The following is a 17638-nucleotide window of genomic DNA, read 5'->3' on the forward strand; positions in this document are numbered from 1 at the left end:
CTGTGAATCCTAATAAATCACGGAACCTGAAGGAGGTCTTGGGAACCTTCTAAACTTCCAGGACTCTCCTTTACCTTCATGATATTATTTCTTGCTACTCTACTACTCATCACTTCCTCTTGTCACATTGGCTTCTGACATGTTTCTCCCTTATATATTCTCACTCTAGATCTATACACATGCTGTACCTTCTGTCTGAAGTACTTTCTTCACACCTCAAAATGCATTTTATTGTCCCTTTTACTTCCTTCATATATTTATTTAACTGCAATCTTGGTGAGATATTTACTGGCTATACCACTTAAAATTACAACTGTCCCCTGACACATATACTCATCCTCCTTCCATACTTTATTTTTATATAGAGAATTTATTTGTTTGAAAACATTACTTATTTAATGTATTATTTACCTTACCCCAACTAGAGTGAAATCTCAACTTAGTCTATTTTGCTCACTGCTGTGTCCCAAATGCCTGGTAAACACTTTAATAGCTCTTGAATGAAGATAAAATCTGTTTTTGTCAGGGAGGAAATAAGCTAAGTAGTTCAACATCAACAAAAATACTTTACCAAAAACAACGCAGAATGATTAGTGGTTATACAAATAACTTCATAAAAAGAATGCCACCAATAAATTATAAAATAAGGATTAGTAAATTTGGCCACATGAACCTGATTGTCCATCTTCTAAGAAATGTGTTTTAGATTATCAAACAGTTTAAAGGGGGCATGAGATATAACAGGGAAAATATTGAACCCACATTGGACATAAAGGAACCAAGAATTGGTGAACATGGAGTCAGAAATGGAAGGTCCTTGGAAAGAAAATGGTTGTGAGAAAGAAACAAAAAGCAAATAGTTAGACTGCCCACTGTCATTGAGTCTACCTCAGGCTCCTTCAGGCAATTAAACCCACTGAGTAGAAAAGTATGAACCTACTATTGGCCGTGCCCAGACCCAATAACACTAAATTGAACAAGTCAGTGTCTTGCCCAGGAGGTAGCATGGGGACAGATGCAAGTGAGAAGCCCCACAGCGACCTAATGACACCACCAAGGTACCAACCTGCAATTGCTAATCACCAGCCAAAGAGTTCCTTTGCTGTCGGCCAGGTTACTCCTGGAAAAGTCTGATCCATACCAAGAACAAGAAGGTCCAATCAGACCTCACAATCATCCACAATTACTGAGTAAAGAGAAAATATTCTAGTGTATTTAGAATGATGGGTCATCCAAGAATCCCAACAGGAGGGCTGACTCTCCAGACTTGTCCCTCATTTTTGTGAGATGACACCAGGTAATATAATGAGATGATTCCCTCTTATAATGAAATAGACATAGAAAATGACTGGGTAGATGTGAGAATTTAAGCACCACATCTGAAGAAAAGTGAGGAATAGGCAAAGAGTGAAATCCCCAAGTGTCTCGTCCTCCTCATTATAACTCAGGGCCCCCACGATGGATAGAATTAGCCAGTGACATCACAGGAAACTTTCTGGAGGAAAGTACAGTGCAGACTCTGTAATTAGAGTAAGTAAATGTATGAATGAAAAGTGAAACAAGATGAATGTCTGAGGAGAAACAAAAATGAAATGGAATAAAATAAAGTGAGCATATGATATTATGACAAATATGATGGCACCTACAAAGAATCTTAAAATCCAAGATTGAAAGACCTATCTCCAGTGGGAACAGTGCTGTCTCCAAGCACCCCTGTCACAATGAAGACACTTTGGATGCTTTACGTAAACAGAGAACGTTAGGAAGTGGACAGAGAGCCTGGCAGAACCTTGCCTGTGTCTGATAATCCAACAGATTGTTAGCCAGTGAACATTGAAGGTTTATTTGTCATACTCCTGCTTAATAATTCATTTATTCAGCAAATATTTGTTGAGTTCTACACTTGACACCAGGCTCTGGGGATGATGCAATTAACCATACAGATAAAATCCCTGCCCTTCTGAAGTGTACGGCCAGGGGAGAGACAGACCATGCAGGAATGAACAAGAGTACTATAAGGAAACATAGGGGTAAAGGAGAGAGTGCTAATTGGATGAATCTTACAAGGACATTACAATAACTATTAATCTTTTGAGAAATTACTCATAGAGGTGCCATCTTACACACTGGCCATCTCAGGAAGCAATCAGTTCCTTCCCCCCCCCCCCCCGAGACAGAGTCAGAGAGAGGGATAGACAGGAACGGAGAGAGATGAGAAGCATCAATCATCAGTTTTTCGTTGCGACTCCTTAGTTGTTCCTTGATTGCTTTCTCATAAGTGCCTTGACCATGGGGCTACAGCTGACAGAGTGACTGACCCCTTGCTCAAGCCAGTGACCTTGGGTCCAAGCTGGTTGAGCTTTCTGCTCAAACCAGATGAGCCTGTGCTCAAGCTGGCAACGTCGGGGTCTCGAACCTGGGTCCTCTGCATCCCAGTCAGACGCTCTATGCGCCACCGCCTGGTCAGGTGCAATCAGTTCCTTTTTAAAGCCATAACTAGCTTCTAAATGCATGTTTTGTCCTCGTGTGCTGAGTTCCACAGGTTGTAAGATTGCAAAAGGAGGGTGAAGCAGTGACCTGTTACAAACCCTTCAAATGCGAAAGCAAGGACTTGGATACTTAATGAGCTGCCCATTGTATGCCCACTCTCCATAATCGCCAGAGCTTCTATCTCATTCTGCCCTAACAAATTAAAAGAAAAAGCATGGAAGAAAAAACAGACTAAAAGCATTTGGATCAAAACTCTCTTGCTTAAAAATATTGCATCTAACCCACTCAGAACCTGTGTTTACCTGATCACTGGGGTATCTCGGCTACTCCCACCTCGCCCACAGTGGCTCGTCAGAACCTACTGCCATAATCAACCCCTTTCTGTGCTGGATCCAGTTTGTAACAGGCCTCACTCCCTTTTGCCGCTGCTCCAGCCTGTTGAGGTGGTTCCCAGCCCAGCTCCATGAGTACCTGACTTTGTGCTGGAAAGTCTGAGCTCGGCCTCCCACCCTGCCTGTCGACGCCCCACTCCTGTTCCGCCACCAGTGCACACGACTCCATGGAGACAGCTGGACACAGTTGGCTGAATTTATGTAGGTCAGTTAGATCAGCAAGTCTCTAAGATCCACCTCAGCTCTGGACCTAGAATTCAGGATGAAATGTGGTGGCCTTTGCTGGGTACAGCAGCCTCGGACACAAAAGTGGCAGCAGGAACCAGGGGACCTCAGGACAAGCATGGCAATTGTGCGGCACTACAGCGCCACCTCACAACTGAAAGACGACATTGCATAGTCATAGCCCTCTTTCCCGTTGACCTCCCAGCGCTAATATTAATTCTGGCTTGAACTGTTCAAAACTGAAGGGGCCTGGCCAGCTGGCTCAGTGGAAAAAGCCTTGTCCCGGTGCACCAAGATCGTGGGTTCCATCCCCAGGCAGGGCACAGATGAGAAGCAATCGATGAGTATACAACTAAATGGAAAAGTGGAACAAAAAATTGATGCTTCTCTCTCTCTCTCAAAACAGTGGAAAAATTAAAAAATATATAATTGCAGAAAACTAAAAAGACATGATAACAAAAAAAAAGAAAACAATATGTGATTCTAAACTACATTCAGTATTAATAAAGTAAAAAAAATTCTATAAAGGTCATTATTGTGTTGGCTGACAAAATTGGAATAGGCGGTAGATCAGATGAAACTATACTATCTAAATTTAACTGACATTGGTAATTGTACTGGGGGCTTTCCATTAGTTCAGAGGTAGTAATGGGTAAAGGATCATTACATATATAACTTACTCTCAAAAGCCTTGGAAAACTAAATTGGTGGGGGAGGGTTCTGCAGGGAGCAAGCACATAAGAACCAGAGCTAAGTTAAGGTAAACTAGGCAAACTGTCAGCAATACGTCAAAGAATAAAGTGCTTACAGATGTTTTTTGTATTACTCTTGCAACTTTTCTGTATTTTAAAATTATGTTCAAATGAAGACCCACTCCCCAGTACTGCTCATGACAAACCACACAATGGGAAAAAATATTCAACAATACGTCTGATAAGGGGTTAATAACCAAAATTTATAAAGAACTTGTAAAACTCAACACCAGAAAGATAAAAAATTCAATCAAAAAATGGGCAAAAGAAATGAATAGATACTTCTCCAAAGAGGACATACAGATGGCCAATAGGCATATGAAAAAATGTTCAACATCACTAAGCATTAGAGAAATGCAAATTAAAACCACAATGAGATATCACCTCACACCAGTCAGAATGGTGCTCATGAACAAAACAACACAGAATAAGTGCTGTCGAGGGTGTGGAGAAAAGAGAACCCTCCTGCACTGCTGGTGGGAATGCAGACTGGTGCAGGCACTGTGGAAAACAGTATGGAGATTCCTTAAAAAATTAAAAATCGAACTGCCTTTTGACCCAGCTATTCCACTTTTAGGAATATACCCCAAGAACACCATAGCACTGTTTCAAAAAAAGAAATGCACCCCCATGTTTATAGCAGCATTGTTCACAATAGCAAAGATTTAGAAGCAGCCCAAGTCTGTCAGTGGATGAGTGGATTAAAAAGTGGTGGTACATATACACAATGGAATATTATGGGGCCATGAAAAAGAAGAAAATCTTACCTTTTGCGACAACATGGATGGGCCTGGAAACTATTATGTTAAGTGAAATAAGGCAGGCAGAGAAAGAAGTATATCATATGATCTCACTCATTTGAGGAATCCAATGATCAAGGTGAACTGAGGAATGGAATTGAGACAGAAGCGAGATCAAAGGGATCAGAAGGAAAGTGGACAGAAGAAAAGGGGATGATAGAATGGGATCAGAGAAGGGAAAGAGATTGGTGAAATTATATACACATAACACAGCGTGATAGAGAGCAGAAAAGCAAATCCTGGAGGGAAGGGGGGAGGGCGTTGGGGCAAGGGGGGCAAGAGGGATGTTGAGGGGAACATAGGGGAGGGGGGATGCATTTGGGGGGACACTAGAATCTACGTAAACACAATAAATTAAAATCAATTTTTAAAAAAGCTTTTTTTAAAAAATAATAATCTGGGCCCTGGCCCATTGGCTCAGCAGTAGAGCATCGGCTCAGCATGTGGAAGTCCCAGGTTCAAATTCCAGTCAGGGCACACAGGAGAAGCACCCATCTGCTTCTCCACCCCTCCCCCTCTTTTTCCTCTCTGTCTCTCTCTTCCCCTCATGCAGCCAAGGCTGCACTGGAGCAAAGTTGGCCCAGGCGCTGAGGACAGCTCCATGGCCTCCACCTCAGGTGCTAGAATCTCTGGCTGCAATGGAACAACGCCCCAGATGGGCAGAGCATCACCTCTTGGTGGGCATGCGGGGTGAATTCCGCTCAGGCGCATGCAAGAGTCTGACTGCCACCCTGCTTCTAACTTGGGAAAAATACAAATAATCATCATCATCATCATCTGGTTTTAAGAACTAGATAAGTTGTCTAAAAATAGCTTCTTTGCAACCTGGACTCCTACCATTAGTGGTTCATTTCTTTAGATATGACGGAGTTTGTATCAACAGGCTGCCAACTTAAACTAGGATGGCTTTGCTCTCACCTGTTTGAAGAAACTGTTCTTCTGCTTCATAATTGTTTGAAAGAACATATCTTTATCTAAACAGTTACACATCACAAGATATACAATTGAAATCTTAAGGAGCATTAGTTGCTAACTGGTAAGGGCTGGCAAAGAAATCACTGGATGAGAGGCTAAAGTGCTAGGTGTGGAGAGATGCCCCATAATAAGGGCAAAGGAGCCCAGAATACAGGGAAGGGAGTGGAGCATCGTTTGCCCACCTCCTAATTCAGCACTGAGCCAGACCTGCAGGGTCATAGTTCTAAGAACATTCCTGAGTTCTGAGTCGGCCTTCTCCAAGGCCATCTTGACAACACACACCTTCCAGATTCACTAAATCCGGAGGCAGATTAAGGTCGGTTGAGGCCCCTGGTGCAGAAGAAAATATTGGGCCCCTTTAAAGAGAGAGAGAGAGAGAGACAAGGAAAATAAAAATACATGTTAACCATATTTTTAAATAAATAAAAAGTATTATGTACTATTAATGTTAAAAATGCTCATATGAAACCAAATTTGGTGTCATTAGAAAAAAGTTTAAAGTTGGGGTTTTGTGGGGCCCTTCAGAAGTCAGGGCCCAGGGAGTGCTCCCAGTGCGCCCACCATTAAATCCGCCTCTGACTAAATAGGCTCCACTTGAACTGAACCACTTGAACTGAACTCCACTTGTCTGCACCTGATATAGAGTAAAAAATATTGACAGAACATTCTCTGAAGGAAAGTCAAGTGGGGGAGACATCTGCCTTTCTTTTCTCCACCAGCCACCCCCAGTCTGCAGTGTGGTTCAGAATCCTCTCTTCTCATAAACTCATGGACAAAGAAAATTGGCTCAATCAAATATCTAAATAGATTAGATTGTAACAACATGCCTGCTATAGGATTAGGGCTTCTCAGAATCCCGAGAGTATGCTGGCCATAGCTTTTTTTTCTTTCTCACTATAGAATATTCTCCAAGTGGTATCAAAGAGATACTTCTAAACTTTCACATTCAAGGTAAATATATGCATTCACATTCAAGTTCTTTAGAAATGCCTAAGATAAAGATTTCTTTCTGCTCCCTGCAGTGCAGAGTACAGTACTAAAGCATTCCATTTTCTTTATGAAATAGCACATTCTAGTGGCACTCACAGGCACTGCAGGGAAATTCAGGAAAAGTTTTTTGTTTTTGTTTTTTCTGGAGTAAAACACATGTTTGACATATATAGCTGCTCCTTAGTCAGAAAAAAACAAGTCTCCGATGCCTGTGTTTTCCTGTGAAACTGCTGTCAACAATTTCTACACGAGAAAATGAGGGTTCGTGTAACCCAGAGCAGTGTTCAAACCCTAAACTGTTGCCACTTTCATTATGCCATACACATGAAGCAAACTCTCCCTTGCAGAACCACAAGTGGAAATGTCAAAACATAATGGAAATAATATTTCAAATCCAAGTGGCACTCATCTCTCACTCTCACATTCTAGAGCATTTTCTATCTAAATTGACATTTTAAAAATATATTTATGTATTTTAGAGCTTCTCTTCCAGTCCATAGGAGAGAAACATTCTGCACTGGTCTGACTAGGCCTCTTTCACAGAGCCTTCTAGGCCCTTTAACAGCAGCCTATTCAGGTTTCAAGTAATCACGTAAGTTTTGAGCCTGAACCATCTGGGTGTCCCCCATGTTCCACCAAGAATGTTAAGGCCAGGAAAACCACAGCCAGAGGGCTCAAAGCAAACTAGCACAGGTTCCTCGACTGACCAAAACTAGACCAGTCTAAAATAAATCACGTAGGCTTTTCTTTTTTAAAAAAAATGTAGAAAATACAACCCCCTGCACAGGTAGCATTTTTTTCTAGGCTTTGATTTTCACGGTCATGGTCATAACTAATTCTCAAGCAGGTCTGAGTGTGTCAAGAGTCCATGATAAAAGTAGGTCATAAAAATGCATCCAAAAAAAGACTTGGGGTGGGGCTATGGGAAGGGGATCATTCAAGGATGACCGTAAGTTTTAATTTGCAAACAAAAATAAGTTTCAACTTCCACACTGTATGATGGAAATTATGAAAGCAGGAAGGGCTTGTTATTTTTCTGTTATAGAAAAAGAAGTAGAGAATCAGAGAAAGAAGGAGGGAGGAAACTGGTCTTCAAAATCCTTTAGCTCTGTCACTGTAGTCTCACTATGACAAAACCCAATGAATGGTTTTCAGCATGAAAAATGGTTTCTGCTTATCTTAAAAATCCTCACTTAAGAGACCAGTGAAAATTCTATCAGGTAGTGAATGCTTTAGGGTGCTTTGGGTGGGCACCTCTGAGAAAAGCTGGTAAGTGCAGGAGGGTTCTCTCTGGATTTCCTGATCTCTTCTTTAGTCCTTCCCTCCTGTGTCTCTGCAGTCAGCTTGACACCTAAGCTTTCCTTCATGATTTAGTCTAGAACCTTCTCCCACCTTCTCTGTTTTCAGGTCATACCTGGCCAGCATCGTGTTGCCTTCAGTGTCTGCCACCGATTAACTTAGATTTCATTTTAAGAGGAGAAACTTCTGCCTCTAGTCAGAGATTCTCAGACACTGTAGCAAGCTGATGGGAAAGGTACTGTAAGATACAAGTGGGAGTCTTAGTCCTTTCTTTTCATTCTATCTCAGATATTTATGTTCTAGACACAAAGCTAGCCACTGGAAACACACAGATTGATAAAAGATTATTTTACCCTCATATTACATCATTTGGAGAGTAATTTATTCCAATGCTCCATGAGGCCATTTTAATTAAAGAAAAGGCCATGTAGAAGGTAAAAAGGGAGAAAACCTCCTTCTCAATAGGTCTTATGGATATATTCCACTAGAAAAAGCAAAAAATGTATAAAATCAAGTGAGGGGAAAACGATATCCTCAGAATTATGAAAGATTCAATTTGTAGGTGTTTATTTTCTGCCCCTCACTCTACATCGGTGTTTCCCAACGTGGGGCCCATGCCCCACAGGGGGGCAATTCGATAGTTAAGGGGGCAATTTGAAAATGGACTCGACACTACTTTAACTCTTTCACCCCGGGCCATTTAAATGCAATGCTGGATATCGGTGCCAAATTTAACAAAAAATGCAATTCTTAAATAATTGCGGTAAAGAATTATTAAGTATAATTTTGTTTGACGAGACCAAAATATCAACTGGGTGATTGGCATCATCAAGTAAACTTCATCCTGGGTTCATCGCGGAGCGTGCCGTCTGCTGAGGGGAACCCCGGACGTTTTAAAAACTCGCTAAACAACGCAGTTATTCTCATCTAATTGGCCCATCGCAACTTCTGTAGTGTTTCACATCATTCAGTTGGTGTTAATTTGAAATAAGTGTCAGTCAAAACTGTTGTAAAAGCTCGTTGATTTAATAAATATACATATATATAGTATAGATATAATTGGTAAGTATTTGATTTTATTTTTATCAATATTAAACTCTTTATTAAGTACTTCTTGCATCGGGGCTAGAAAGCACTAATATTTTATAAATATTATTGGGGCTATAATAGTGCATGCACGACAATTTTAATTTTAGAAGCATAACTTTCCAGAAAATTTTGTCAAGTGGAAAAAATATAGATACCTTTTGATTTGCGGTGGTAGTGTAGTAAATGTGTTATATACATTTAAATAAATATAAATTTTTAGTATACATTTACTCTCTGTCACATTGAATATATTTTAACACATATTTTAATATTAGTTTTTAGTTGATCTTATTTTTATTTCTTATAGCCCATAGTAAAATGAGTGGTGCAAGCAAGAAAAAAACTCATCAATATTTGGAGGAATATTTAAAATTTGGGTTCATACCCGCTGTTCACAATGAGCGGATTCCTTTTTGTCTTTTATGCCAGCAATGCTTGACCAATGAATCAATGAAACGAGGTCGTCTTGAGGCGCAGTTGAAGGCGAAACACAGTGCTAATATTAAATCAGATTTGAATTACTTTAAAACTTTAAAGAAAAATTTTGAAAAAAGAACATTAAAGTCTCTATTTACTGCTCATACTTCAACTAATAATCGTGTTCTTGAGGCTAGTTATCAAATTTCTTTATTCATCGCTAAAACTGGAGAAAATCACACTATAGGAGAGAATTTAATAAAACCGGCAATATCAGCATTTCTTAAAACGGTTCTTGAAAAAGATGACAAAGATGTAAAAGCTATGCCACTCAGTGACAATACTGTTAGCAGAAGAATAGACAAAATGAGTGAGGATATTGAAAAACAACTTATTGAAAAGCTGAAAACAAGAAAATTCTCCTTGCAAATGGATGAATCAACTTTGAGAGACAGTGAGGCCGTATTGATAACTTACATAAGATATATTGATAAAGGACATTTTGCTGAAGAAATGTTGTTCTGTAAAAGATTAGAAAGCACCACTACCTCCAAAGATATATATAATAAGCTAAAAAACTACTTAGATGTCAATGATATACCAATGAAAAATATAACATCTTGTGCTGCAGATGGTGCTCCCAATATGATGGGCAAGAAAAATGGCTGCTTAAAATTGATGAAAGATGCGAATCCAGAAATGATTCTTGTGCACTGTGTTATTCATAGGAAAACTTGGTAGCTAAAAACATCTCGCCTGTTCTGAATGAAGTATTACATACAGTAATAAAGTGTGTTAATGCTATTAAAGCTAGTGCCAAATGTGAGCGTCTTTTCAAGCTATTTTGTGAAGAACAAAATGAAGACCATGTGAGACTTTTACTTCATACTGAAGTAAGATGGCTATCTAAAGGAACCTGTTTGAAAAGATTTATGGAACTGTTTGATACTCTTAGTGATTTTTTAAGCGACAAACCTGAAATGAAGTATCTGTTAACAATAGATGGTAAAGCATTTGTGAGTTATTTAGCCGATATCTTTGAAAAACTAAATATATTAAATAAGCAACTTCAAGGAACAAATAAAACTCTTGTCGATGCAAAAGCAAAGATATTTGGTTTCATTACCAATATTGAGTTATGTCAGAAACATATTAACAACAAAAACTTTAAACAGTTTCATTGGCTCCAAAAATGTGAAGTAACTGATACCGCTTTACTTGTTATTGTCAATCATTTGAATATTCTATCAGCTGATTTAAAAGAAAGATTTTCTAATTTAAAACAAATTGATTTCCCAACATGGATGATGCAGCCAATGTTAGTGGATTTGTCTGATATATCAAATATGCAGTATCAAGAAGAACTCGCATAATTGCAAAATGATGAGTCAGTTAAAGCTTTATTTAATATCAAAGGAGCAATGGCATGGCTTTGTGAGGAAACAGAAATCAAATACCCAAATTCAACCAAATGTGCAAGAAAACTATTGCTACCATTTCCATCTTCATTTTTAGCTGAATGTGGATTTAGTGCTGTAAATGATTTACTGGTAAAAAAAAGAAATCAGCTGGATATAACACAACGTAGAGACTTGAGACTAAAGCTAACCAAATTGGAACCTAATATAAAATCTCTGTGCAGCAAGCATCAAGCGCAAGGATCACACTAAATTAAAATAATAAATTAATATAGAAAAATCTGTATTAAAATTATTTGGAATTTAAATTTCTGTTTTTCATTATATGTTTTGAAATTTTACTTACTGTGTTTTGTTAACAATTTCATAGTGATTTCTTCCTAGAACCTATCATTTATGTTTATTAAGTGAACAAATCAATTTTTAATGTAAAAATTATGTATGTTACATAGGGGGGGACATAAAAATTTTAGAAAGGTTAAGGTGGGGCATGGCACACAAAAGGTTGGGAAACACTGCTCTACATCATTATACACATTTTCTTTCAACCTCTGAAAGAGGACTGAATGATGGACTCCTAGAATTGGTTATGATGAAGTGTGGAGAAAGGGAACTCAGGTTGTTAGGCTCCCACTCTGGTGGGGAGCAAGCTAATTACTTTCACATGTGACTTCACTTAATTCTTACAACACCAGTGTAAGGTCAGTTGAATTAGGCCTATTTTACAAATGAAGAAACTAAGGTCCAATAAGCTTGAGTAAAACATCATGCCTATGATACAGGAGAAAATATGGGCTAGCACACTATTAAAGGAGAAAAAGAAGGTTCCTATTTGCTCTTTGGTGTCTCTCTTTCTGTTACCCAATTTCTGAATGGATGTATCCCAATCAAGCAATACCCATGCATTGAGCACTTTTTAAGTGTAAAGCATAGGAAGATTACAAAATATTATAAGCTCTAGTCTTTTTCTTTTTTAATGCTTATTGTATTGATTTTAGAAAGAGGGAGAGAAAGACAGGACCATCAACCTGTTCCTGTATGTGCCCTGACCAGAGATCAAACCAGCAACCTCTGTGCTTCAGGACAATGCTCTAAACAACTGAGCTATCTGGCCAGGGCTCTAGTCTTTATCCTCAAGATGTCAGCAGCATAATTTTGAGAATAACAGATACACATGTGTGTGCGTGCACAACTAATAATCCAAATTCTATATGAAGCAAAGACAGATCATGGTGTAAGAAAGAAAGGAAGACTCTGGATTGGACTTTCCTAGGCAAGGGGGATGCTATAGGGAAAGTAATGATGAATAAGACTCGATGTTTGGGGCAGAACTGGAAGGTCACTGTGCACCGCCATGGACTGAAGCAGCTTCTAAGGCAGAGCAAAGAAGAACAGAGCAGGATGGTGAATGTGACAATGTGACAGTATCTCCAGGAGGAAGGAGGGAGGGAGAGAGAGAGAGAGAGAGAGAGAGAGAGAGTGTTTGCATGTTGGTGGAAGGGCTAGGGGGCTAAGAATATATATGGAAAGACTACAGCAAGCATTGGGCTGGGGTCCAAAGGACAGGGTTCCCTGCGTTTTACTTTCAGGCTAATCACCCAACATCTCTGAACCTCAATTTTCCTCAGTTGTTAAACCGGAAATTGGAAGCAGATTATCTCCGAGGTCTGTCCCATATAACAATTTTGAGACTTCTTCCCCTAGCCTCTCTTTTTCTGCTTTCATTGTCCCTTCCCCACCTCGCTTAAAAAATCTTTGGTTGGCAAATAGCATAACAGATTTGTTTTGTTTTGCTTTTTTGAGAAACAATTGTTTAATTCCATGAATATGAACAAACCCTTCACTATAATAGATAGCAATATCTGTGTCATTATTATTGGAGAATTTTTTAAGAATAACAATCTCAAACTGATGGATGTGGTTTCTATTAAATGAGTATTTCATCTACCACCCACCCACTTGCTTTGAATGAATTGGTATTTGATGCAATGCCACTTATTAATATTAGGGACTCCATAGGAAAGAACCTCCCTGTTGTATTTACTATAGGGATATTTTTGAGAATGTTATCAATTATATTAAGAAGAAGAGCTGGGAGAGAAATTTTTCTTTGATCTCCAGATCAGAAAGAAGTGTGCCATTACTGAGCACATCTGGCTCGTCTCCACCTCAAGGACTCTGTGACTATTGTCAAAACTCCATTTCCCTTTTCACAACTGGTACTGCTGGAAAGCACAGAGCCAAATTCAGGTCCAAGTGTATGGCTGTCATGTGGCGTGCTCCCTTACCCAGGCCGTCTGCCCTTCCTGCTCTTAATTGTTCCTGGCCACATTTTTTTCTTCTTCTATATTTATTTTTATTTTTCTCAGTTACATGCATTTGAACCCCTTAAATAACTCTGGACACAGGAGGTATGTAAAAATAAACAACAGGGGTGAGCAAACTTTAGCCTGCTGGCCAAATCCAACCTGCCACTTGCTTTTGGTCCACTAGCTAAGACTGACTTTTTCTTTTTTTCTTTTTAACGGTTTGGGAGAAGGAAAAACAAAAAAGAAGAATTGCGATATGAAAAAATTATATGGAATTCAAATTCCAGTGTCTGTAAATAAAGTTTATTGGGATGCAGTTACGCCCATTTATTTGCTTATTGTCAATGGCTGTTCTCACCATGCAACCAGCAGAGTGCAGGCATTATGACATAGGTGATGTGACCAGTGAGCCTAAACTATTTACTATCTGGCCTTTCACAGGAAAAGTTTGCTGACCCTTCCATTAGACCTTCATTTTACATGTGTAAGTTCCTCTTGGCTAGTGTTAGTTTTATAAAATTGCTTCACAGCTCAGTGTTTGCTGCATCCTTGCTCAGTCTAGCTATTTTTTATGCTTTGTCTATAAAATTACCTCTCAGTGAACTTTAACTATGACCCAAGCTCAGGCATACTGTCTGGCTCAGAGTTCAATATTATATAATAAAGACAATTAACTTTCAGCCACATAGAAATAATTGACAGACCCTCATGGGTGACTATCTCATAGACAGTAATAAAATGAGTCCACAAAAACTAGTTTTGTTGAAAATTCTAAGCCAACAGAAGAATCCACATAACAACCTGGCACTTTTCACGCCACATTCAAACAATTTCTTCCAGTTTATTTTCAGTTGACACATGTGTTTGCATATTTACTGGGGGTTTTTCCCCCTGGTCACCCTTAGTCAGAAATATAACCAAATCTCCATGGAAACACAGCATAATGCTCTCTCACAGATGATCAAGGGGCCTGAGCAGCTGGTATTGGGCTGAAGGCTGCAAAGGCTTCTAACCAAATTAGCAAGAGAAAGCAGCTTACCCTGCTCTTCCAGACCTCTCAGAATTCTAAAGCTCAACATGGAAACCTACACAGATTGTGACTTGCTGAGAATTTTTTTATTCTTTCTCTTCCTTCTGAGAATACTCTATCATATCTATTTCTCTGTCCCATCTATAGGCAGAGTTTATCCCCTGCCCCCTACAGAATAAGCAGGAAGGGAACTTACATTTAGTGAGCACCTACTGTGTATTAGGTCCTTAGATGTCGTGGCTGGCCCAATGCCACACAGTTCATAAAGTAGAAGAGCTGGGATTTGAACTCTGGTCTGGTTAATGACAAAACCCATTCTCTTTTCCCAACATATGAAATAATTCCCTTCCAAAGAAGAAGATAGACACACAGGTTAAACCTGGTCTTTGAATAAAATCAGTGGTCTGGAGGGAAGGTGGAGATCAAGATAAAGAAGTTAGAATGTGACAGTTACCTTCCCTCCTAACCCCAACGATGTTTACAAGAAGTCAAAGTCAAAAGCTACTTTTGGGAGAAACCAAAAGTACTCAGATTCTCTTCTCTAACAATGTTCCCTATTGCTTATAGGATGATGTTTTACATGATGTTGATTAAAAAGTGCCTTGAAAGAAGAAAAGACAAAGTACTATGGAGATATGAGGAAAAGAAAAATGCTTCAAATTGAGGGTGGTGCAAGAAACGGAGGAAGGCATTAGGAAGAGATGGTAGAGCACCGCAAGTCCATCATAGTTCAAAGCCATGGTTATTCCTAGGGCCCACGATCAATTTAACTACACTTTTCTTTGCTCAAATTCTCACTAGGAGACAACAGCAGTCTCCTAAGTCCCATTTTTTACTAGTGATCTAGTGACATGTACACTAGCCCGAGAGCTTGTTTCTCTGAGCAGGCCCAGGTATCCTCAAGGTCATAGAAATTTGCTCTCTAAGGTATTGTGAAGAGTCACCTCAGACCTGTTCTCACAAACCATGGAAAGTATGGTATCTCAGAAACCTGGATGGGGAATGACTGCTCCCCTCCAGCAGGTGGGCTCCAGGCCCCTAACTTCAAATGGGACACCTTTGCTTTTACCTGTTTGAAGAAAGTATTCTTCTGCTTCACAACTGTTTGAAACACACCAATCCAGAACACATCTTCATCTGAACATTGGCACACATAAAAGATGTGTAACTGATATTCAAACCAGGACTTCTGAGAGAAAGAGGCTAGCCCTCTGAATGTTAATACAAGAGTCCATGGTAATACCACTCATCTAAGGACAAAGATGCAAAGACAGATTACTTTTTTAAAAATGACACAGTTCATCCTCACTTGGTCTATCCACCACTGCCACCACTGAGGGTCAAAGAAAGCATGGAGAACAAAGTGGTGGGGGGAGAGGAGTGGAGCGGCAGAGCAAAGAGTCAGCTCCTTGTAAGACACAGATGCAGGAAAGGTGGGGGAGGGACAGACGCATCTCCTCCCCCGCCCCGGGGGTACCAGGACCAGGCCAAAGGTTTTTTCTGGAAAAGGGGATTAGATTCTTCTCAGGCTCTCTTTCTGAAACATGATGGGGTGGGCTGTCCTATGTTCATATGTCCTATAAACCTAGAAAAACTTCATTCCTCTTCTGCATGAGCCAGCCCTTCATTACACAAAAGGTCTGTGTGAAATATTTTGTTCTACAGAGAGAAGCAATCTCATTGCAAATTGTTTTATTAATCAAGTTGGCTGGTAAACTAGAGTACTAGCTACTACATTAAACTTGACCTGTGGAGTCTAGAAAATCAGAATCATTAGGGCCATCTTCTCCATGCAAAATCAATCTGATTCTGTGAAGTCGAAGTTTTGACTTGAGCTAAAAACAACTGATCTTTATAAACGCTATTATTTTTTGAAGTATTCTACACCAAACTGCTTTGGCTCAGCTTCCCAGATGTTCAAAACTCTATGCATTTGTCAGGGAAGCATTTTTGCTGGGTGATTTTGCTAACCACAAGCCCATTTTATAGAGGTTTGACTAATAATTGCTCTAAAAAAGGATGCTTCCTATCTCAGAACAATTTATAAAGATTACACATCCGATCTTAGACCAGGGGGGTAAATCTCCATTTTGTTAATCTTTCACAGAATAAATGAGATTGGAAGTTTAGAGAATAACCAGTAATTTATCTTGGTAATTTACACTGATAAAAAGTCCTGTCATTTCCAGAACTCGCTCAGTTTCATGAACTACTTTAGTAGCCATTATAATGCACAGTCCACATGATTCAGGCTTAGAAGGAAATAACAATGCTAAAGCCCAGACAGCTAAAATAATCATCCTCTTAACTGATAATTTCCCTTAAAAAGAACAGACTCCCCATTCTTCATGTTGACCCACTAAATCACCTGCCTACCCAAAGTCAAAGATAATTCCACTGGCAGCACGTGGTCAGAACTTCGCAGGTAAACTTGACTATCTCTCAGGTAACCTTTTCAGCAGAGAGGAAGTACAAAATAAGGCAGCCCAAGAAGAGGGCTCCTTTTTCTATATGTGTTTGTTTCGCTATTTCAATCCTGATATCTTTAATAACAACAACCTAGGGACCTCAGTGCAGTGCCCTAGTTGGATGACATTACAACCAGCAAGTACCTGTAAGTCATGCCCATCTCTGCTGTGGTGGTTTCTTGCAACAAAATTCCATGGACACATAAAAACTTCTCCAGGTATTTCGGTTCAGATGCTCCACGGGGCCTAAGAGGCCAGCCAGCTGCCTGTGGCGGAGGCTTGATCACTGCTATGTGCCGGCTACATTTAAGAGCAGATTCACTGGCTTTGGGCAAACCCAGCTTGGGGCTGGGGATGTCCGCACAGGCAGGTTTATACAGATGCATGTTTCAAAACCCGGGGAAGCAATGCTATTTTCATGGTACTCAGCTCTAAGACTGGCTATATCTTGCTGTGATTAACTTGAGTTATCTGGCTTTGTTGTGCCCCTAAAAGGGACCAGATTGTTTTCCTTAGATGTCCCTTATGGTTTTGCATGCAAACAGGCTCCTGAGTTCCTGGCAGAGCTGCTTGCTACACAACTCTGCTGAAGCCTGCACAGAAAGAAGCCAGATAAAGGCCAATCACTATTCTCATCCCATAAAGTTCACAAAGTCGAACTTAAGCAAATAAGTATTGGCCTTGGGAAAAAAATTGTGGGCATTCTTTCACATGCCTATTTAGGTAAAGGGAATATTTTGGTAGGATATGAGCCAAATGTTCTATTCTCATGAGGACTGTAAGGCCTTGAGAATGATTTATAAGTATGTAGTGAGACCTCTCTAAATTATCAAATATTTCATAATCAAATCATTTATACCAGTGGCGTGGTTCATTTGAGCAACAGGTCCATCAACCTTTTTCTTGTTCAGATGCTGCTGTCAAACAGGACGTATCAATAAGGGGGTTGTGAGAAACAAAGGGCCCTACCAATATGCCCAGCTG

General features: G+C 39.7%; 1 protein-coding gene across 2 annotated transcripts in view; it reads right to left on the reverse strand.

The window, feature by feature from the left end:
• The window catches only part of KCNAB1 (potassium voltage-gated channel subfamily A regulatory beta subunit 1), a 589565-nt gene extending 572525 nt beyond the window's left edge, over nucleotides 1–17040 (reverse strand). For both annotated transcript variants that reach the window (XR_010749312.1, XM_066369872.1), the window contains exon 1: nucleotides 16799–17040. Coding sequence is in view for 1 of the 2 variants with exons in the window: in XM_066369872.1 (XP_066225969.1) it covers nucleotides 16799–17040 (242 nt within the window). In the remaining variant the exon portion in view is untranslated. The remainder of the gene's footprint in view (nucleotides 1–16798) is intronic.
• Nucleotides 17041–17638: the final 598 nt, after the last annotated feature.

Source organism: Saccopteryx leptura, chromosome 2 (genome assembly GCF_036850995.1).
Source record: "Saccopteryx leptura isolate mSacLep1 chromosome 2, mSacLep1_pri_phased_curated, whole genome shotgun sequence".
In the NCBI taxonomy this organism is placed as follows: domain Eukaryota; kingdom Metazoa; phylum Chordata; class Mammalia; order Chiroptera; family Emballonuridae; genus Saccopteryx; species Saccopteryx leptura.